The 24057-nt window shown below is 39.8% G+C and overlaps 1 protein-coding gene across 2 annotated transcripts in view; it reads left to right on the forward strand.

Moving 5' to 3' along the window:
* ADAMTS9 (ADAM metallopeptidase with thrombospondin type 1 motif 9) overlaps window positions 1–24057 on the forward strand; it is a 180608-nt gene that overhangs the window by 100093 nt on the left and 56458 nt on the right. For both annotated transcript variants that reach the window (XM_055259173.2, XM_063630783.1), the window contains one exon: window positions 22085–22252. In XM_055259173.2, coding sequence (XP_055115148.2) covers window positions 22085–22252 — 168 coding nt within the window. The remainder of the gene's footprint in view (window positions 1–22084; window positions 22253–24057) is intronic.

The following is a 24057-nucleotide window of genomic DNA, read 5'->3' on the forward strand; positions in this document are numbered from 1 at the left end:
ACCAGTATTTTATAACCTCACTGCTTCTCTCCGTAGAAGAAATAAAGATTGTAAATATCACTACCATATTTTCTAAACACAGTTTTAAGCAGCCACACCTAGAATTTTCTGAATATTTTGAGCAGTACAGATTTCTATGTGTTATATAATAAAGCATATTTATTTTTTCATGTTATTTAATTTTATATACAATGTTTTAAAAATCAGTGTTTATCAGCAGACTGTAAAGGCAAGTAGGCTCTGTGGATTAGAAATGAATGTACATGTTTCTTTTGGTTTTAAAAGGATACATTTTAATTTTGTAAATTCCCTCCAACCTGTACAACCCCTCCCTCAAATCTGAGGAGCCAAGTATCTAGCTTTGTGTAATTAGACAGCTTCAAGTATGTATTTTAAAGGGATACTTTAAAAACATATTTCTGAGTTGGAAATGATGCTTAGATTTATAAACAAAAATATATGAGGCTTAACATTTTGTTGGGTATTTTTTCTTTTCTAATACTGTTGTCCTGAGTTACTGAGTCTCAACTATGAAATATGCATACTCCATTTATTGAATTTGTAGATAATGATAAAATACAGCCAGAAGACAAAAAAAGGTGATTGGAAGAAATGGTTCTGAACACATAAGAGACAGCTAGGTACAGGAAAAAGCAAACCTAATGTGCATGAATTTGATTATAGTGTATTCTCTGTGTTCAGAAAACTGTAAAAGGCTTACAGCATTTGTCAATTGTGTTATTTGTTCACTGCAATATATTTCAGAAAGCATTTCTTATTAAAGGAAAATAAAATACTACAACAACTACCTTGGAAATTTCAAGAGAGCCTACCCTTTTCAAAAAAAAATCTAAATCGTAAAAATGACCCGGAGGCCTGTTGATACTTCATCCTTCTCCTGAGCCTCCTTTTTGCAGTATAGGTTATTATGGTATTCATGGGTGAAAGGACCAAGGTAAGGAGGGTCCCTATATGAGTTAGAAGTTATTTTTAATAAGGTGAGAAATAAGGTAACTTCTCCAAAGTAAATGAAGATAACAATAGCTAACGTTTGCTGTGTGTTTACTGTGTAACAAGCCAAATTAAGCAACTACACATCACATTAACCCTCTTGTTTTAACCCATGAAGGAGGTGCTGTTAGGAACCCATTTGACTAGCAGATAATCTACTTCAGTGATAGGACGTTGTTGTTAGGGTACTGACTATTAATCTCGTTTTGGCAGAAAGAAACAACCTATGTTCAGAATGAACTTTTAGGTTCCTGTTTATATTCCATAAGGGATGTGCCTAAAACTCAAACTTCATTTAGCCTCAACATTATTTAGCTAATTATGACATTGTCCATTTGATTCCAGCAAAAGAAAATCCAAATTCATTCCTGTTATTGGTAAATTCCCATAACCAGCAATTACAAAAGCTTCAAACAGCTGTTGTTTAGGGAATGGCAAAATATTCCTCTCTTTCATTTTACGGATACATTTTTAGCCAGATTAGGAGGATGATATCAAGATTTTGACTATAAGGAATATCACATTAAATGCATACGTATTTTTTATAAATATACTTTTACTACAATGAAGACATGTTTAAACATATTGCTAGCATCTTTAAAAAAGAAGAGCCACATTATTTGGCTGTATCAGTATGGAGTATAAAAAATCACAGAGTTTTTTGTGGAACAAAGTTTACCTTAGTTCTGTGTAGCACTCATCTCTAATGTGTTCAGAACAATCAAAATACTTGCCTGCATCTATTTCACTGGAGACAAAACTTAGCAGGCTTTTAATAATCTTTTTTCAGTATTTAAAGAGATTGTATGCCTATGAAAGACTGATCCTGCCTTCTGATGCTATTTTGTGGTAGCTTGACAGGTTCTATTTTCATGGATTTAAAAAGTCCACAGGTTGGGGGAGCAGGGTTAGGAGTGTTACTGGACTCTGAGGAGGAGTCCAGGTCCTCTCCCTCACTCCTGTTCTGGAGTTGCCCTTCTGGAATGGAAAGAAATAGAAACTTTGGAATGTGGAGTGGGGGGTGGAGGTTGAGTCCAAGCGTAATTGGCTAGGAGGGAATCCTGGCGATTAGTGATGGCAGTTGAGGAAGATTTATTTTAATGCCAGGGGTTGGGGGTTGGGGCAGAATAAAAAAAACTCTGGGTTGTTTCTTTAAAAAAAAAAAATTCAATTTTTAACAAATACTTTCTAAGTGCCTACTGTAGGCCAGGGACTGTTCCAGGTGCTAAGGATACAGCTGTGAACAAGTTAGAGCTCTTTGTTCTAAGGGAGCAAGAGAAATTTTAGTATTAAATGAATACTAAACACATGTAATTAAAGAACTGATACTTTGGTTTTCCTGGCAGCTTCACCACCGCCATAAAAATAAAAATACAACTTGCTATTAGGGTAGGTACCTTCATGGATACTGCTGATGTTTATTCAGTAAGTATAAATTAGCAATTTTATCTTTGCTTTTAAATGTGCAACTGGCCAGTCATTTTAAGTGACAGATGCTGCCTGGCTGATGGCACAGAACTTTTAAAAACCTCCTATCGGAGAATATGCTTCCAATGACCATTCCATTAGAACCCAAATGTGAGTTCAGTGGTCTAAGAGCCAGGATGAGTGGAGAACCTAACCTTCTGCCTTCTCCCTGCTGGGTCCTTGGCCTCCACACAAGGTGGAGAGTTGTGGTCTGAGGGTACTTTTTCCCTTTGTTATTTAATGGGTACCAATTAAAAGATGTGGAATGTGCGGATCTCCGCACCATCTTCTTTGCTTGTTGCTGTTGTTTTCTCTCAAGTGGGATCATCGTCATGAATGGTTTTAACAACCATAACCTCTCTTTCCCGAAATTTATAAAATAGAAAATTGGCAGCCAAGGAAGGCATGTCCAGGGGTAGTGTGGAAGACGATTCATGCAGGCTGAACCCAGAAATGCATCGCTCTTAGTAAGATCTGCATCCCCTTTCTCTTATGAGAAAGAGCTTATGCCTTGGCCAAAAGAATCTAGTAGCTTTCTGCAGTGATGTAAATGTTCTCTATTTTGCCTTCCTTTATGGAAGCCACTAGTCACATATGGTTAATACTGAGCACTTGAAACATGGTTAAGTGACAAGGAAACTGCATTCTTAATGTAATTTTTTAATTACTCTAAATAGCTCCCTGTCGCTGGTGGCTACCATTTTGGACAGGGTAACCTCAGGCAACAGGACATCTCTAACAATTAATAATAAACTAGCAAAGAAATCAATAAATTTGTGAAAATGAATTGGGGAGAAAAACCCTATTCCACATGTAAGGGGTCCCCCCATAGGATGCCCATGCATCCAGTGATTAGCATTCTCTTGCCTTTCTTGTGTTTTGTGCCTTTGTTTTGGAAAACTTCAGTGGGTGTTCCTTGACAGCTGGGCATTAGAAAAATGCAGAGGACAGTGAAAAGACGGCCTATCAGAACCAGGGGTCTTGACAGTAGTAACTCCAGGGCTTCATTGTAAAAGCAGCTGTTAAAACAAACTCTCCTCTGTGCATCTCAGAGTTCAAGTTCATCGTGGCCATAAGTTCAGTTAAGGAGAAAGCATGTTTATGTGTTCAGTGGGTTGAAAGGGCAAGGCCTGATTGATGCTTTTTAGGAGAAGGCAAAAGTGGAAAACACCAGGTAGCCACCTTGTAGAAGCTTGAATTCCAGGAGATCATTCCCTCTTTGAAGGAAAAGTTTCAGGAAGGTAGCTTTTCATATTCATTGAACCCAGTAGGTGAAGGTTGAGCGGATGAGCTTTGCAGGGCTCTGTTTCAAAGACACATCAGAAGAAACTGAGTTGAGGCAATGTCTCTCCTCCATGACTGTAAATGTAGTCGTTTAATTTTGCAAAACTTAATGTCCACAGTGTTAAAAAAAAAAAAAAAAAACAACTCTTATTGATACACATTTTTACTCTATACTGAGGGCCCCAAGAAATTTAAATTTATGCAACAACATTGACTGCAAATTGACTGATAATTGTCATCAGTTCTCTTTCTCAGTGGCCAGATAGAGTGTTTTCCCCCCACTTTAGGGCAATATCCTGAATTAAATTATAATCTGACAGATGGTCTGTTTTTAGAAGCACTGATTAATCTATTATGCTCACTCTCAGGTTGTCTATCCACTAAAATGAGAAATAGTTCAAATGATTCTCCCTAAGCCATTTTCTTCTGAAATATCTCAGAAAGTGAATGAATTGATAGCTTCAGTTATCCACAAAAGAGCAGATATTTTTCCCCACTTAATTTTTCACACAATGTGTTTCCTCCCGTAATTATAGGGAGGACTTTGATTTTTTTTTTATTATAACAACCACTTAAACATTTTGGAACATTACTTGTGCTCAGAATTATGCTAAACAATTCACCCACATTTGTCTAACTTAATCCTCTCTACCTGATGAAGTCAGCACCATCAGAGAAGTCGCTTAGTGGATCTCACTGCTCAGTCGTGGTCTCTAGGTCTCACTGCTGGGAAGTGGCTGAACCAGGATTTGAACTTCGGATTTTCTGAATTTTAAGCTACTGGTTTAAGCCAAGATATAATCCCCTCATCTCATTGTTTAGTTGATGAAATGGTAAAATGTAACCTGAGTGGAAAGGGTATGTCTACAATGTAGGATTTTATGTTATCCCAGAGTGTAACTATTAATATTTGAAATGTTCTGAAACTAATTGAGCCATTTACAAGTTTTGCTTAGGGGATAAGCAAAGAAAATCAGGAATGAATATAAGAAAATTGTCTTAAACCAAGTAAAAGAGCAAGATTTGGGGTTTTCAGAAGATTTTAAGAAAAAAGCAACCAGTATTAAGCACATATTGGGTGCTATCTCTGGCATTTTTAGTAGAAATGGAATAACTTGAGGTAATAAATCTAAGTTTTTTTTTATTTAGTAGCTATATAGATAGTCAGGATGATAGATTTTATTAGAGACAGTCAGGTGACTTTACAGATGTTCATGGTGATGAGGTTTCTAGTAGAAAATAAGATGCTATAGCACTTACAAGTGAATTATGAAAAATGATAAAATTTACTAAAATGTGATCTCACCATAATAACTCTCCGGTTGAAATAAAGCATATTCAATGCATTGGAACGTCTTCCTAACTATGTATTGAGCTAAAATTAAGCTATAGGAGCTGAACTCTTAGCAATGCTGAGTCTTGTTCATTCCCATTCGTAGGACAGTCAACCACCTTGAACTCTGTTCTTGCATCCTCTTCCTCTCATCACCCCTCATTCTCACAACTACCTCTGTATTCCTTAGTCCGTGTGGCAGGTGAATAATAAAACAGTTATGTTTTGGGAACTTGGTAAGATGAACAGAGGGAAATACAACAGGGAAAAAGCAGACTGTGTTTGCTTCCTTTTTCTTAGCTAGGACAGAGGAAGAAATATAGACAGAGCCAACACATTGTAAGTGAAAAACCTGTTTCCCCAATCATTTATTTAATTGCCCCATACCTTAATTTCCTTCTGCCTAATGAAATCCACAGTTCAAACTGCGTGCCTCTCTCAAACTAGGCATACTATAAACAATGTTGAAATGAATGAATGAGCTCAGCTGCTCAGGTGCTGAACTCCTTATCACAGTAGCCCAGAAATATGGAAGTAAAGAGCTAACTGGTAGAAGGGAATCATTAAAAAGAAAGACATAGGATTATTTAGTGCTGTTGTATTAGTAATGATGATATCCTGACTTAGAGAGTTGTGTGGTATTTATGTAAAGAGTGTCCCTGATTTGAGGAAACAGAGTTTTAGAGATGATGGGATGTTACGTCTCTAAATTACTCTCAAATTGTTCAGGGAAAGACAAAATGATAATAGCTTATAGAGAGAGAGGTGGGAGGAGTAAATGTGAAATGTTGGCAATTGGGGACTCAGGATGAGGGGATAAGGGAGATCTTTGTGATGTTCTTGCAATCTTTCTGTAAGTTGGAAATTTTTCAAAATAAGTTACTTTATAAAATTTCTTAAAGAAACAAATATATTCAGAGTGTATTTTTTCCTTCACAAGAAAGTAAAGAGTAGATCTGGATTTATTTCACAACTTTAAAAATTCTAACACATTCTAGGAAGCTGTTTTTAATCTGAGATCTGCACTGTAATGTGATAAAAAAGGGAGTGGGGTGTGGCAGTCAGAGCTCAGCAGAAACAGTCTTTCCTACTTTTTTATTGGCTTTTTCCCATGATTTTCTCTTTCCTAAGCTTTTTCTCCTCCTCCCTCCTCCCCATCCCACCCATGCTGCTAAACTGAAAGGCCTCTAGGAATGGTGCATTTTTTTGCTTCCCTTTTCCCAGGGGAATCTAGACTTTCATTGCATCTCTTCCTAGTAAATTCCAGTAAATATCTGGCCATATATGCAGACTCCTCTTTTTTTTAATCAGCTGCTACCCAGTCCACATCCAGATTCCTTTGAAAATGAAAGCATTTTCCCAAAAATGTGTGCTGTTTGTTTTCCTTGAGATTAATAAAAGCCCCGCCTAGCCCACTTACCTATTACTGCCTTGGTATGTGTCCTTTCTTGGTGAAATCATTATTTCCTTCTTTTTGGTTGTCTTTGAGTCAGACATAACATATCCGAGACCCCCGCAGGGTGCAGGGTCATGGACATGATGTCAGGGAGGAAGTGCTGTTCAGAAGAACGTGTTTGTTCATTGTAATTGGGATCTTCATTGTTGTGCATGGGAATTGATTTCACGTTGTACACGGCACGTTTTCTATAGATGGGGGTTTCCCAACCCCTGACTTCGTTGAGCATATGTTCAGCAGGCCCTTTACAACCCCCATCAACAAAGAATCTCTGCGTGACCTGACCTCACCAAGTCAATTTGAATCAATTCAGTTTTGAGAACTTGCTGAAGGACTTTCTGAGAACCTTAGTATAATTCAATGGTTCTCAACTGGGAGGTGATTTTAGCCTCTGGTGGACATTTGGCAATGTCTGGAGACAGTTTTGGCTGTTACGATGGGGATGCAGGTGCTATGGGCATCTAGTGGGTAGAGGCCAGGAATGCTGCTTAATAGTCTACAATTCACAGCACAACCCCAACAACAAAGAATTGGCTTACCCCAAATCTGGAAATAGTGCCACCATTGAGACATTTGGAGCCTCATTCAAAAATGAAAGCTGAAAGTCATAGTTGCAAGTCCCATAGCTATCTGAAAGCTCTTCTCTCTGGAGAGTTGAATTTCCCATAAAATGTAGGTGAGATTCCAGGGAGCCATCAAGGTCAGTCAAATCCAAGAAAGGTTTTCAAGGATGAGCTGAAAATATGAGATCTCAAACTTGTCTCACCAGACTGTGAATCTGCAAATCAACAAGCACCGTCACTCATTTTGTGGGGCGGGCTTGAGAGTTAAAAGAGGTGGCAGATATTATAAATGTGTGCAGATGTGCCCAACTGATCAATAGACATTCTGCATGGCAACTTTAACAAGAGTAATAAACTAAAAGAACAGCATAAATGTGGGTGGGCATTTCTAAGAAAACAAGGGTTATATCCTCATCATGTTCATAATGTTAGCATTGTCTGATAGCACTGATAGTTCATATATAGAGATTCCTTTTTAAGTTTATGTTTCAAACAGAGCTTCCCATATCAGTGATAGAATTTGAATATATGAATAGGTCAGCAGTATCTAGGAATTTGTCAGACTTGAGCGTCAGAGTTGAGTATACAGGTTTCTCTTTTGAGAACTCTTCTGGAAGTAGGATTAATTCCCGTGAGCATTGTACCTGAGAATTTCTGATTAGGGACTAAGACAGCAGTACATAAAGTGTTCCATGGATTGTGAATAGGTATGAAGCAGGGTTTCCCAACATTGGCACTATTGACATTTGGGGCCAGATAATTTTTTGTTGTGGGGACTGTTTGGGACATTGTAGATGCTTATCAGCATCCTTGACCTCTACCTACTAGATGCCAATAGCATACCCCCTCGGTTGTGACAGTGAAAAATGTCTTCAGACGTTGCCAAATATTCCCTGGGAGACAATATCACCCTTCCTTTTCTGCCAGGTAGTTCTATGAATTTCTCACAGCAGAATTTCCCTTTCCGTATTCCTATGGGTATTAGAGGGGTAGAACATCAGCATTTACCAGACATATTTGATACCAAGTCCCTATTTGTTAAGTCAGAGAAGTCTGAGGTTATAAAATCGTTCCCTTCCTCCTCAAAGGGAAGTGAAATCCTTATGTTGTAGAGATCACCAAGTTTTCACAGTCAGACATTTCCACTTTATCTGGGTTTTTTAAAAATCCATCAGAGAAAACTATACATAGGGGGTCACCTTTTCCAAATATGTGGCATTAACTTGGCTTTCCTATACATGAACTTCTGGGGAAGCAAGTTTCTGCAGTTCTACCTCCTCGCACCTCCTCTTTTCCACTCTGCAAATCTTTGCTCCTCTAGCAGATGGCAAATGCTATACATTTCCCAACCCCAACCCCCATGCCACACAAACACACTCAAAATGGCAGGCACAACTCTGAGATCAGAGGGTCAGAAAACATTTTAGATGATATGTCTTGGTCCCAGAAGGAAAATCAATCTCAATTATTTTCCTTTAAAAAGGTCATTAACAATGACCATAAACACTAGTAGTGACTCCAAAGCTTTGAGACTGGAGAAGAAATCTATTAGTAGAGGAAAGGCAAAGAAAAACCCATGACACTGTCATCAACCTCAGAAATTTTATGGTGGGACCTACACTCTAATGAAACATTGGATTTTCCCTGCAATGTCCAAACTTTATTTGACGGAAGACCACAGAAATAGTTATTGAAGAACAGACTTACACACTGGTGCCCAATGTGGGAGAGATCTTGGTTTTCCATAAGGAAAGTGGATGCTGCCTTTCAGAATTAATTGGAACCTTAAATTACCAATTGGCTATGTGAAAAGCCCTTTAAAATTAGAAATTGAATTTTGACTTTTGCCTAACTGTAATCTTACCAGTAATTCTAGGCTATAAATTGAGCACATGCCAATGTTTTGCGTAGGGAAGAATCCCTAAAAAATGAGAAATCTCGGCCAGGCATGGTGACTCACACCTGTAATTCCAGCACTTTGGGAAGCCCAAGGCAGGTGGTTTGCTTAAGCCCAGGAGTTTGAGACCAGCCTTGGCAACGTGGTGAAATCCTATCTCTACCAAAAATACAAAAATTAGCCAGTCTCACAACCTGGTCTCTAAATAAATAAATAAATAGATTAAAATTTTAAATAAAATTAAAATTTTTTTTAAAAAGAGAAATTGCCCCTAAACAAAGACACACCACCACCACCAAAAAGCTCACTGCTCTGAATGAATGACTTTATCCACTTCAGTAGTTACCAACTGATGGACAATTAATTGTCTTACATTTCCCGATGTGGCACATAAAAGCACCCATTTGCAATTGGCCAAATGGATTTGAATAGAAGTGGAAAATAATAACAAAGGCCCTCATTTATTAAACATCTAATGTAAGCCCTGGCCTTGACCAGGTCCTTTGTATGCATTATTGCCAATCCTCTTACAATCCTTGCAAAACAGGTCTTATGATGTCTATTGTGCAGATAGGAAAACTGAGATTCAGGGAAGTGAAGAAAGGTTCCCAATAATTATACAGTCAGTAATTATTGGATCCAGAGCTGATGGACTCCAAAGCCCCATGTTTTTCCACTGCCTCTCTTGGGGAGCTTTCAAAACTTCTAGAAACATGAATTTTGGTTTGTGACGCATAAAAGAAATAAGCATGAGCAGAAGCCAGTTCAGCCCTCTTTTGCTTTATTGAAGTCCCTGGGACTGAGTCCTTGGAATCTGAATGTTTCCCAAGGGTTTTTAGCCAGATTCCTGATTTTGTTTATTTTACTTATCACAAGTCAGAGATAGCTGAATATTTGCATTTCTGAATAGGGCCTTTTTTTACATTTCACTTGGTTTTGAATGGCTTTCAAAGAAACTCAAATTTGGACTGGGTCACCCAGCAACCTCAGGCCAGAGCTTTGAAATGGTTTCCCCCTGGACTTTTACAGCATCCTAAAATGATGAGAATTAGTACATTTGTAAGGAAAGGTCTTACTGAGCCAAGAAAATTTGGTCTTCCTGGACACGGCCTGATCCTAATATTTGGGTAAAAAGTACTCTCCATAAGAGGTAGACTTGGTGGGGACTGGCTGTAGAGAGTTTGCAGGAGGGTGGCTATGATTTCATTCTATCAAATTCACTCTACAAAATATTGGGCTCAGTGTTGGTTTTAGAGTCCTGAATATCCTATATTTGAAAGCAAGGCTTTTTCTAAATGAAAGAAAACTTATTAAAAAAATTGATCAGGATTACTGAGACACATTGTTTTGGAACAGAAGAGCGAATCTTCACTTTTATGCTTTTAGATGTTTCCAGCCAGAAGAAAGAAAATACCTGGCCTGGATAAAACCCATTCTAGAGTATTGCATTTCATTGTATTCTGTTTCTCATATATATATATATATATATATATATATATATATATATGCATTTTTCCACCCATCTGACAAAAATGTCACTCTAAGATGACATCTTCAGGGAGAGGAAACAACATTATATGACACTCAGGGTATGTGGTGGGATCAGTGGCTAAGAATGCACTGTCAATGTTTCTTGCATTTGCAGGGCAGTGTAGTATTCTGAGTTCCTAGCTTCTGCCTCTTGTCTGCTTGTTTTATATGATATTCTCAGATTATGTTCCCTTTAGATGTCCCCTGTGCATTTAGTTCTGTAGATATGAGTTAAATATTAAACCACAAGAATATGTGGCTAGTTTTGGACTGAATGGATATAAGAGACAGGAGACAGCAATCGTTATTTATTTGGTTCTAACAATAAACTGAGCATTGTGCAGAATGTTTACTTAATCTTTATTCTTGTGAGATAAGTGGTTCTAGGCTCTATTGGATATTATTTATTCACTTGTTTCATGCATTCATTTGTACATTCCATAAATGTTTGAGTGTTTTTTATAAACCAGGTACCATTCTGGATTTTGGATATAGGAGTGACAAAAACACACAAAAACCTTTGAACTCATTATGCTTACATTCTAGCGGGGAGTGGAGACAAGCTACAAATCATAAACAAAACAAAAAAGTCAAATATGTATTATTTGACTTAGATAAAAATAAATTAGGGAAGAGGGATAGGAGATAGCATAGAAGAGTAGGTGAGAATTAGATTAAATTAAATTAGAGCTTGACTAAATTAACTAAAAGGAGGTTTAGGGAAGTCTCCATTAAGAAAGTGACATTTGAGCAAAGATAGGGGAAAAATACAAAAGCAAGCCATGTGAGTATTTGGGAGAAGAGTATTACAGGTTAAGGCCTGAAAGTGGGAGTACACCAGGCATCTCTTAGTGATAGCAAAGAGACTAATGTGGCTAGAACAGAGGGTGTGAATGATAAGATAGGAAATTACAGATGAAACTGAGGGAGACCAACATGGAGGCAGACTGCTGGGCAAGTAGAGGAAGGAGGGTTAGCCTATTGGAAGGAGTTTTTGTTTTCACTGTGAGATAGGAAGGGACTGGCAGTGAAAAGGTGGGTGGAGGCACTAAGTAGGAACATGAATTTGTTTTTAAAGGTTGACTCTGGCTTCTGAATTTAGCAGAGGGTACAGGAGGAACACAGATGGAAGTGGTAAGACCATTGTAGTAACTCAGATGAGAGAAAGCATTGCTCAGATGACAGTGGTCACAAGGGAAGTGGTAAGGAGTGGTAGGATTTGGAAGAATTTTTGAGATAGTGCCAAAGGATTCGCTGAGAGTTGACTATGGGGTGCAAGAGTCAGAAAGGGGTCACAATGACTCCCGTTTTATGGACTGGAGAAGTGAAAGGGTGGAGTTGCCACTGATTAAAATGGGGAAGCCTACAGGAAGAACAGATTTGTGGAGGAAGATCAGGACTTCTGTTTTGAACATGTTAAGTTTGAGATGTGTAGGCATCATCACTTCGTATCTCTGTTAGACAGAACTGAATATAGATGCTTGCAGTGGTTAAGCATCCTGCAAAAAATAACAGAAAGATATCTCCAGTCAGACCAGGTCTGACTGTCCTAACACCGTGTTCATAGCTACTACACCCTTCTGCCTCAATCTATTTCCATCTGAATACATCTCAGAGTAGTGTAGGAATCATTTGAATTTGCAGAAAACCATCAAACGTAATTTTAGCCTTTTTCAATGCCAAGTCTTCTGTGTTGTGAGCCATTTACATTTTATCTGGTTCTTACTTCTCATCGTGTCCTTTCATAGTGGTACTTTTGAGCCTTTTTTTTTTTTAACCAAAAGGAAGGCAGGAAGAGGAGACAAGAAAAGCCACAAAGGACTTGAATAATGCATATCGAGAGTGACTGTGTGCTGTCCAAACTCCCGATACAGCAATGCTAAATTGGAGGATGAGCATCTAATTCGATAATGGTTAAAATGACCTTTATCCCTGCTGCTGAGATACATTTCTCTGGATACAGGCTCAGACAAGTATGCACATCTTAGTTCTGGAGTTGGCATTAATATCCACCCACAAGTAAATTAATTACATAAGCTGCTTCCCAAAAATGTTATAAAATTTTCAGGATAGTCTACCTGACATGCTGGCCTGTAAAGATGCTCCTTTCATATCGAGCTTACAGAGGAAGGGCCAGACAGGCAGAGAAAGCAAGACTGGAGGAAGCAACTGAATGAACTGTGTCCTGGTGTCTTTTAAATGACTTGTTGACGCATAGATAGTTCTTTGGGAAGAGGACAAGATCCAAGGGGCAGACATTGGTTAGGTACATGGATCGCTTGTCTACAGAAGCATTTCAGGTGGCTGAAGCTTTCCAGCTCTGTCCCCTGACTGCTTTTGACAGTAGCGTAAGTCATGTCAAGTGGGTCTGCCCCAGCACTGTCATCTCCTAGCAGACTGACATCTCCAGGTAGCCTTGAACTCTCCAGTCCAGGCCTTCAATCACAGTCCACCTTGAGAGTACCAAGAAACTTTGGTTACTGTTCCTACCAGTCATAGCTTTCCCACCAATTACTTACTCAGACACAACTTCACTCACCTCTGGAACAAATTTCTCACCCACCGCCCTCCCTGTCTTCCAGACGGCTTTCATAAATAATCCCATGGCAGGCACAGAGTGGGTCCTTGTATTATCTTCGCCTCTTTCCTGAAAAATGTGAACATCATTATTCTGCTGATGTCAGGTTACAAATAATCACCAGGTAAACCTTGAAAGGGAAAAGAAGTCCTACAAAAACAGGCAATGTGTCTGGGAATGAGGAATCAACAGGGTAATAGGGCCCTGTTACCCACATGAGGGGTAACACTGCCTGGTGATTATTGTCATCAGTTCCCCAGGGTACCCCTGGATATAGCCACGATAGAATTCACCAGGTGCTACATTTGCAGATTTCCTTGGTTTTTGTTTCTTTCTTGATGGGGAAAACAATGGTAAAATGTTTCCATTCTTGCAGAACAAAAAGAACCCTAATTTGGGTTTCATAGCTTGCATAACTAATTTTATACGCTGCTATATTTAATGTTAAAATCTAATATGAAGTTGTTACATTGTGAGATCGAAGGTTGGGGAACTGGAGAGCCCTGTCCCCCATATTCCTGGGGATGATGGGGTGGGAGTGGAGGATGTGAGCCTCTCATTGTCTCCCTTTATCTGCCTGACCCTGCCATCTCCCTTACTAAGCATATGCAGGGCCACCTACTTGGTTCTCATATTGACAGCAGCCTTCGACTGTGCTCCAAGAGTTGACATGTGAATCTTGGTTCCTTTTCTTAGACCTTTGTAGCATTGCAAAGGCTGGACTGTTGGGGGGCAGTGGGGACGGGAGGACGGCCTAATGCCCCATCCGGCTGGGATGACCGTGACTCCCACATCCTCTTTCTTCCTTGGTGTTCCCTGCCAATCTCAGGCACTCTCAGCTCCTTTTCATGGTAATAAGTGCCAGGGTGGTCCCAGACATAAACAGCCATCAGGCAGGCCTTGTCAACACTGGCTTTACGCCCTGAAGTCACAGCCCTTGTTTCCTGGTAAAGCTTTCTCTCCATTTTTCCTCAATATTTTGGTTGTCGCTGCCACTGTTCAGAGCCATTCTTGTTTTGTGAGAAGCCTGTAAAACCTCCCCTAAGTGAGTTCATTGCCAATAAGGAGATACGTTTTTTGACAAAGGACTGTGACAACTCTCACAGCAGAGCAGGGTGTGGCAGGGAAGTGAGTGACTGTGGATTCTGTAATGGCTATCATTAATGCTGCTTCTGTGGCTCGGGACATTTAAAGAAATGGCATAACAAAAGACAAGGGAGAAATGCAGGAGTTCTTGAGAAAACCTAAGTGTAAGCAGGGAATGATGGAGTAGAAAAGGGATGTGGCATTCAGATATAGCATCTCTCCTCTCCTTACTCTGGTGAGAAGAGACAATACTGGTAAGTAATAGTCTCTAACAGAGAAAAGGGCACTACAGAAGGAATCTTCAACATATATAACTGCTCTGTGGATTGATTTCTCCGGGACCTTTGCCCATTCACAGGGATGAGATCTTGCCAAAGTCCTACCTTTACCTATCAGTGCCTGTGTTAGAATGTTAGACTCCATTAGTTAACAAAATTTTTTTAAACTCACCTTTTAAACTTCGCGTTAAGAGATATTCTAAAAGAGTCCGCTGAATAGAAACAATAGTAGTAATGATGCAAAAAAAAATGTACCATTTGTATGCTGTCTGGCTGAAACACAAAGAGCTTTGCATGCATTGTCTCATTTGATTGTAACACAGTGATATTGGCTACAGATACTACTATTCTCCCATCTTACAGAGAACAAATCTGAGCTGAGAGAGGTGAAGTCACTTGCCCCTAGTGGCACCTTGGTAAAATGACAGGTAGGGTAGGATTCCAGCCCAGGCCTATCTGACTCTCAAACCTTTGCAACATTTTAGAGCAAAATGAAGACAAGCACCCTCCCCACCACCCCAGCTGCCATTTCCTATGTTGGCAGCACCCAAGCACCCCTTGGAATTTGCTCTTCGCTGGTGCTTTGGAACAAGAGGTTGTTACATTCTTGCTTGGGGATGAGAAAGAATCAGAGTGCGTGGTTAGCTGTGGTTTTTGAACAACACCAGAACCTAGCCCCAGGCCCCCATTGCAGCTGGAGCCAAATAGCATTCTGTGCTAGGGACAGAAGCTTCTTCAGCCTGCATTTTCTCCTTCCCTGCTGTGTGACCTTGGGCACAACATGTCTCCTTTTCTCTAGTCTTGAATTTGTAAAATAAATAGATGGACAGAATAATCTTTGAGATGTCCTGCAGATTGAGCATTCGAGAGATTTTTCCTTGGTGAATTGCCAGGGGGCCAAAATTGACAACCTGCAGCCTTCCCTTCTTGACCATGTAAAGAGCATTCACCCGTCAATGGAAATAGTAATTTACTGTGTGGCATCTGGCAGGCCTCAACGAGTTAATAAACCCTGAAAAATGTCCAAGAGAAAAGTAGGGTAGCTTCAGCCAAGGGGAAATGTGGCCCTTTATTTATGGGATTATATGTTTGCATTTTGTAGTGTCTTTCTTCACAGGCACTAAAGGTGTTGTGAGAAAAGGTATTAAAGTCAGAACTATTAACATTGCGTAGCTACTCTCTTCCTGGGAGACTGAGGAATCAGGCAACTCTAAAATACTCTTAAGAGACATTTCTTGAGGTCCTTGCTTTCTGTTGTTGCCATGGGTAAGTAGAGGTGAGCAACTGGTTGTCTTAACCAGGCCATTTTTCCAGTGTAGCTTAAGGATTAAAGTGGTTGGGGTGTGTGGGGTGTGTGTGTGGTGGGGGGTGTGTGTGTGTGTGTGTGTCTTGCCCTGTCAACCAGGCTGGAGTGCAGTAGCACAGTCATAGCTCACTAACCCCAAACTCCTAGGCTCAATCAATGCTCATACCTCAGTTGCCCAAGCAGTGGGAACAATAGCCATGCACCACCATGCCCAGCTAATTTTTCTTTTTCTTTTTTTTTTTTATGTAGAGATGGGGTCTTGTCATGTTGCCCAGGCTGGTCTCAAACTCCTGGGTTCAAGTGATCCTCCCACCTCTGCCTTCCAAAATTCTGGGATTAAAGTCATGAGCCAGAGTGACCAGCCATGCTGTATTTAAAGCCTAACTCTCCTGCTTCCTGGTGCTATGACCCTGGGCAAGTGACGCCACCTCTTTGACCCTCAGTCTCCTTGTCGATACAAAAAAAAATCCTAGTAGCGCCTAAGCCACCAGACTGCTGTTGGAATTAAATGAAAGAAGCCAGTGTTCTTTATCCCAGTATCCTGCTCATACTAAGAACACAGTGAAAGGTAGCTAGTATGATTTTCAGGAGTTCTGCTCAAACTGAAAGAGAGTGCTCTTGGGGTGGCCTTTGTGAATCTAAATAACTTGTGCCAAATGAGTTCAGCATTAGCACCATGAGTCAGATTCCAGGTGGTTCTTTCTTTCCGACCTTTGCAAAAATGTGACATTGGTTTATAGTACGCCTCTGTGATGGCTATAGCTATCATATGTTCATTCATTTCCATAAATATTTGCTGACTGACTACAGTGTGGAAAGCAGCAAGTAAACATGTGTGAGTTGCAGCTACTCTCTTTTTTCCATGTGGTAAACCCCCCATGGTTTTCCAGGCCTTCCACTGAGCAATGTTTGAAACTTTGATCACTAAATCTATATCCTTGTGTTTATGGTCTTTCTTCAGTGGAATAGTAGGTACAAGCTGGCATCTCCTTTGCCTCCCCCAACAGTGTGACGCTCATGCAGTATTCACTTCATTTGTCACTGTCATTGGCAAAGGCAGTCCTGAACCTTGGGCATATGCATTGCATCCTTTCTGATGACGTACTTTCCAGATGAGCTGTGATTTTATGTTTTGTTAAAGTTAAAATGAGAGTAGAATCAAGAAGAGTTTATTGTTGTATGAAAAGATACAACTGAATATTTTTTAAATGAAGCGATTTAGATGTTATTTTTATAGTCTGTAGACTCACAAGGGAAAGGCCTTTAATAGTAATTCCTTCAGTCTCCTGTCTCAAAACACCTATCTGAGTGATGGTTAGCCATCTGTTGTCAAAAATCCTTAGATCAGAAGAGCCTTGACAGCGTGGTAATAGGTTCTAGTATATGACGTTTCTCTTGGCCTTTCAGTGCTTGTTATTTCTCACCTGCTGTCAGCCAGTCCTGTGGTTGGAAATATGGACTAGTTGGTCAGCACCCCCATTTCATATTTCATGTATACAGAATCTCATCAATCCAGACCACCGCTTGGAGATGAGAATCACCTAGATACATAGAACTGTGCCCAGACACTGTGCTAGGGCTGTCCCCCTGGCCCATCCATTAGTCCTTGCATAGCAGGCATCTGCTCTAACTCAGGCAGTCCTGGTCCTCATTCATTCCCCTTCTAGTGCTTTTTCTAAGCCCCTGCCTTTTCTTTTTTTCTTTTTCCTTTTTTTAATTATTTATTTATTTATTTATTTATTTTTGAGATGGAGTCTCACTCACTCTGTTGCCAGGCTGGAGTGCAATGGAGGATCTCGGCTTACTGCAACCTCTGCCTCCCAGGTTCAAGAGATTCTCCTTCCTCAGCCTCCTGAGTAGCTGGAACTACTGGTGCACGCCACCATGCCCAGCTAATTTTTGTATTTTTAGTAGAGACGGGGTTTCACCATGTTGGCTGGGGTGGTCCTGATCTCTTGACCTTGTGATCCGCACGCCTCGGCCTACCAAAGTGCTGGGATTACAGGTCTGAGCCACCACACCCAGCCGCCCCTGCTTTTTCTAAGCCCCTGCATCTTCCAGCCCCACCCAGAAGCCTCTTTCTGGCCAGATCCTATGTACATCTCTGACCTCTACCTTCCCCTTCTTATTCCTTCTTGGTTCCTTATGGTATCTTTAGCAACTCTATGTAGAAATCCATCTTCTTTTGGATGTCCATGTCCTTGGCAGCCTCAGCAACCCCAGGGATCCTATTCTCTTTAGTTCTCCAGCCCTCCTCATTCAGGCAGACACACCAGGGCTGTTTTCTGGCTTCTCAATAACTAAGAAACCACATTCCTTGGTATAAGTGAAAGGACCAATGTGGGGCGTCCCTAAAACCAGAGACAGCACACCAAACCCAAATTCGTCTGCACCATATCCAGTGCTACTGCTTGAGAGAGAGCCCTCGATAGAGGTTAAGAACAGACGGCCCATGTCTTGAGTTTCCTTTCCACCATATAAATTGAAATGCAAGGATTTCAAGCTCTTAGACCTTAATTAGTGAAAAGTGTTAACACAGTCTCTGAACAAAACACCACCTTTCAACATCCCCTTCAAGCCACCCCACAGAAACAAAAGCCTGAATACCCAGGCACTTGGGATGCTGACCTTGGTGCTGCTAAGTAACAAGCAGAGACTACATTGTCTGGGAGTCTTGCTCAAAGTTGGGAGGAAAATCATTCTGTTACACAAAGTTGGGTTGTTTCCCAAGGAAAAAAAGAGTCAGAGTCCTGTTGGCCAAGTAGGAGGCTTTTTGGCTGTGAATTTGAGGAATTAAATATTCCCTAGAGCAAGAACTATCCGATGTGTAACCAATAAATAGCATGTACTAGGTGATGCGCTAAATTTAATGATTATGTCTCAATGACACACGGTGATGTAAAAGTCAGTGCCTGAGAAAGGACTGGAAATGATCTGATGGAAATTTCCCTCAGAATGTGAGAGCTGTAACTTGTGTTTATTTGATTATCAAAATGACAGCCCCTCTATCAGGTCATAGTAGGCCCATTAATAAACCTGTTAGATTTGAACATTTCCACGAGCAGCTGCTTTTCTTCACTGGTAAGTTAGAAAGCATTAAAAGAAGAGTATTTGCTATCAGATTAGATACCTTGAGAATTTCCTAATTGCCTTTAGATCTTAACAATATTAGGCAGATAATATGTATGGCAAGTGCTGCATTGTTTTTTCCAAGTCAATTCCAGTCAAGTCCCCAAATTTAACAACAAAAACAAAACACTGGAATGGGTAGGTTGCAGCTAGTCCAGATAGTGAAAAGATAAGGCATTGTATTTAGAAGCTACTTCATCCATCTTCATTCCATTAGCAATAGATGTCAGTTATACCTCAGATGAATTTTTATCAGTAAGATTGGTGATAATTTAACTATTTTTCATTGCGCTGTTCTTGTTTCCAGCAGAAATGTATTCATTTGTGTTGAAGTCATGTGGGAAGCACTATATAAAGCAGTGTGGTTATGCCATTCTGAAAACATCAATTGTCTCCACTAATAGTACCTATCTCTATTACTGAGTTTCACTGGGTTATTGGGATGATTAAATTAGATGATGCGTATAAAGTCTTAGGGCAGTGCCTGGCTCAAAAATGTGAGAGAGTTGTACCTTTTCCAATTCTTCCTCTACAGATTGTTGCAAACTTTTAGGCTGTAACTTCTGATGACCACAGTATATTACTAAATTAATATTTCTAACAACTCTCTTTTCCCTTATATATTAAGAGACAGCTTGTTTGGACTATTTGTATACTGAAATGACTGTCCCTACAGATAGACTTGTGTTAAGGTCACCCATGTTCATTTGGTTACTCTGACACAGCTATGTTTCTTCACCCTAGCCAAGCAAATTTTACCACCCATGACTCTACATCCTTTAAGTTCAACTCATTTCCTAGAAATAAATTTATCTTTGACTCCCAATGCTGTATCTCCCAGTTTTCCCCATCTCTGTAAGTATTATCACTCTCTACCCAGTTGCCCAAACCAGAAACCTGAAAGTTATCCCTGATACTGCCCTTTCCTCTCCACCCTAGAGTAGATCCATCATTTCTACTTCAAAAAAATACATCTTTTTTTTTTTTTTTTTTTGAGACGGAGTCTTGCTCTTTCGCCCAGGCTGGAGTACAGTGGCGCCATCTCGGCTCACTGCAAGCTCCGCCTCCCGGGTTCACACCATTCTCCTGCCTCAGCCTCCCAACTTCCCCTACCTAAGCATTCCTAAGTCACTTTCTCATTTCCACTCACACTGTATTTCCACTTGGGCTCTACTCAGGCAAATTAAATGTTTTGAAACAGAAATCAGACCGTGTCTTACTCTGACTTGAAACTCTTCAGTGATTTTTCATCTTGGGCAGAATAAAATCCAAACTCATAATTGTAGCTCATAGCTTTGCTGCCTGACCCCAGGAAGTGCCTCAGTGAGCCCTCTTCCAACCACTTCAGCCTGTTTGTTTCCTAGTACTTATCTCGATGAATAATCATATATTTATTTTTGTCGTCACTTAATTAATGTCAGCTTCCCTCATTGGTCTGTAAGCTCCATGAAGGCAGAGACTTGTCAATTTTGTTTATCGCTACATTTCTAGTACTTTGCATAATTTCTGGAACATAGTAGGTGCTCTACAAATGTTTGTTGAATAAATAAATGAATTCATTCCAAATCTAATTGAACCCTTATATTATTTTCTTTTCAGAGAAACATTTTAAAATATTAAAATTGGTCACTATTAATAGAGATTATCTGTGTGCAAGTCATCAGCTCACTTTTAGAGATTTGTGGAGATACTTCTAGGAACTTCATTCTAAAAGCCTTCTAGAATTATATCGCAAAGTCTTTATATAGATCAAACACTATAGGTTGAATGATGAATATTTTTGTTTTGGTATAGATACTTCAAGTTGGGTGACTTCCTTCCATCCTGTATACTCCATTAAGATTTTCAGAATGACTACTCCAAATCATAATATTCATAAGATTAGAGCTCAAATGAAAACAGCAATATTTTCACCTCCTAAAGTTAAAAAAATTCAAGCCAAATATATTAATATATGTACTTCACATTTCTCTATGAGCAACTATTGAAATTTTTATAGTGGTTTGTGTTTACTAGAAAAACATGTCTGGTACATTTATGAATGGATAACTGTGCGCATGCTTGGTAATAGTGGTTGAGTTAATATGTTTCATGAGTTACATGTTTCACATGGTGCTATTTATTAGGCATAAAAGGGCATGTTGGTAATTTAACAAAATCACAAAGTTAGTGGGGGAAATAAGAAATATTGAATAGAAGGAAGTGACACTTGAAATCTGTTTTCATTGCGTTTTCACATTTTGTTCTTCATTCTTAAATTCATTTCCCTCTAAAAAGCAAGACCATTATATTGGGAAATAATGTGTCTTGAAAACCTGAGCCAGCAGCTCATGATCTGAGTGGTAATGACTTCTGTAATCACTAATGAGGCAATGGACATTGCATATCTCAGCACACTCACTGGGGCCAGCCTCTTGCCTGTTTTACAAGAAGCTGTCATATCAAATTTTTGTCCCAACTCCATGGGCACTTTGATTCCTAAACCTTTCTGAGAAACCTAATCTGAAATCCAAGTCAAGTTTCTCAGATGTGGTCAGACAAGGTCACATTTAAAACAGTCCAGTGAATCTGCAGATCAAAGTTGAAAGGTAATGCCTCCCTCCCAAAATTGGCACAGACTTACCTGCTGGCGTACCTTTCAGTTTCTAACGTGCCTTTTTCACCTCTTCCCGATGGACTGGGAAAATGAGAGCTTATGCTCTGGAAAACGGTTGAAGAGTTTTCTTCTTAAATCATTTAATTAAGAAATTGAACATAGTTGTATTTTGGAAATGCACCTTTATCCCAATCAGTGAATCACAAGGCATTTTGTTGAAGAAATATATCACTATTTCATAGTAGGACTTCTTAAAATCAGAATTTCATGGTAATTTCAGGTTCATGAGCTTTATTTTTGGCTCCAGTTCTCAGGATTTACCCACACTCTTGAGTGAGCCAAAAATGCCACACAGGATTGCTGCTGTAATGCTATGGACTTTTTTTTTTTTTTTTTTAATACTACCTTCCTTCCCTATTGAGCCTTGAGATACTATCCAAACTGGCGCTGTAAAAGAGGGGAATGGTAACTCTTGTTAGGCATTGTCTTAACATCTCACGACGCAGGTTTTTTCTCAAACTCCGTGTGATTAAAAAACAACAACAACCTTGCCATTGCTTTATATTGCAGTGTTCTGTCTCTTGTGGTCGAGGGCATAAACAACGAAATGTTTACTGCATGGCAAAAGATGGAAGCCATTTAGAAAGTGATTACTGTAAACACCTGGCTAAGCCACATGGGCACAGAAAGTGCCGAGGAGGAAGATGCCCCAAATGGAAAGCTGGCGCTTGGAGTCAGGTGAGCAATGCTTCTCCTCTGCTGACTGCTTCCTTACGTTTGGCCCCGTGGCTGACCCCAGTGTGTTTGCTTGTGTTTCTATGCACGGTTTTGGTTTTACCGAGGGGAGCTCGGGGACTGGGAGGGGAGAATCATTACCTAGATATTCAGGATACTTACTAGCTGTGTGACATTGGGCTCCAGGCTTTGGAGCTTTGGATAATACCTGTAATAAGGGGTGGCTGTGAGGGTGAATTCTAAGTGGAAATAGGGATCAGTTGGAGCACAGATCAGCCCCTCAATACTTCGCTGATGGCATTGCATTATCACCACGTAGAAAACTACTAACTCAGACCGCACTGAAGCTGACTGTGGTCACCTGGCAGAAATTGAGTCTCAGTTTATCTTGGAGGTTCTTGAAGAAAGGGCTATCGACAGAAAGTATTAGAAAATACCTCTGCCCGTTTGCTTGTTTACAAAAAGTGAAGGACAAGGGGGAGAGTTCTCTGTTATTGTCTAGCTATATGATCTTGGGTAATTTAATTTTCCTGAGCCTCCTACACATGGCTCTTATGACGATTTAATGCAATCATGAATGCCCAGTGCTTTGCAGGGGTCTTGAATCTAGTAGGCTGTCAAGAGTAATATTTTGTTTGGACAAGTGTGATGTGTGTATGGGATGGAGAAGGGTGTGAGTACCCAAGACACTGATTACAGTTAGACTCCACTAATTCTAAACATTTCATAAGCTAGTCAGGAACTGGGTGTGAGTTTCCCTGTTGAACTTGAAACAGGAACTTTAGAAGCTTCTGTTTAATCTATAAACGGTGGATATGTGAACTAAAGCCATTAATATCAAATCCTTAGAATAGATCTGGTAACTCCACACTTGCACATTTTCTTAGTTTGGTTGAAGGTGCTAACTTAAAAGTAATAAGGCTCAATTTCTTTTAAAACATTCTGTATTTAATGATGCTCCTTCTCTCCGCTGATCTGAATCAATGAAGTTTTACTGTATTTCCAGTGCGTCCATGCAATGGAGAATCATTCAGATGACTCCAGATAATCGATGAGAATCTAGGTTCAAGGTTGGCGGGCTCTAGAATGGATTCTTCCAGAGCCTAGGGTCTTGATTCTTAAGGCCCCAAAGCAGCTTTGGTCATAGCGTACATTAATATGGGAAGGATTTGAGAATCCTCCATTTCAATATGACTATTGGAAAATTCCTTCAGAAACCTGAATGTATTTTCAATGTCCTGATCTGGCATCACTGCCCTCCATATCCTCCAGTCATCATTCCCCAGGGCAGTGGCCTCATCCCTCTCAAGGCCTTTATCATAATGAAACATGGGGGTTTTGTTTGTTTTAATTTAACAATAAAAAAAAATCTATACCCAGCCAGAGCTAGTTCCTCCTTTGCCTTCCTTCAGGGAGCATATTCAAGGCAGTATTTCATACCAGTCACCCTTCTTAATGTTTTTCTAAGTGATCTTTGTCATCTGTTAACTTCCATCCCTTTTATTTTTTGGAGCTATTCGATTCATGTAAAAGCTTGCAGCTGGCATTATTTAAGATACCACGCTAATTAGCTTGTCTCTTGTGGACTTTCATGATCTGTTACTTTTTTTTTATGTTCCTTGGCCTCTACTTATCTGTTTGTATTTACCTCTGAATATTAAGTTCAGAGCATGTGAGTGATGTTCATGTTAAAAGCCAATATTCACAAAGGATAATTAAAAGAATCTTTTGCTCTTTATTGGTAAACACAGAGTGAGTTTTAATCCAGCATCATGTGATCTTGATGGGGAGCCTAAAATTGCTTACAA

This window comes from Symphalangus syndactylus, chromosome 21, assembly GCF_028878055.3.
Source record: "Symphalangus syndactylus isolate Jambi chromosome 21, NHGRI_mSymSyn1-v2.1_pri, whole genome shotgun sequence".
Classification (NCBI taxonomy): domain Eukaryota; kingdom Metazoa; phylum Chordata; class Mammalia; order Primates; family Hylobatidae; genus Symphalangus; species Symphalangus syndactylus.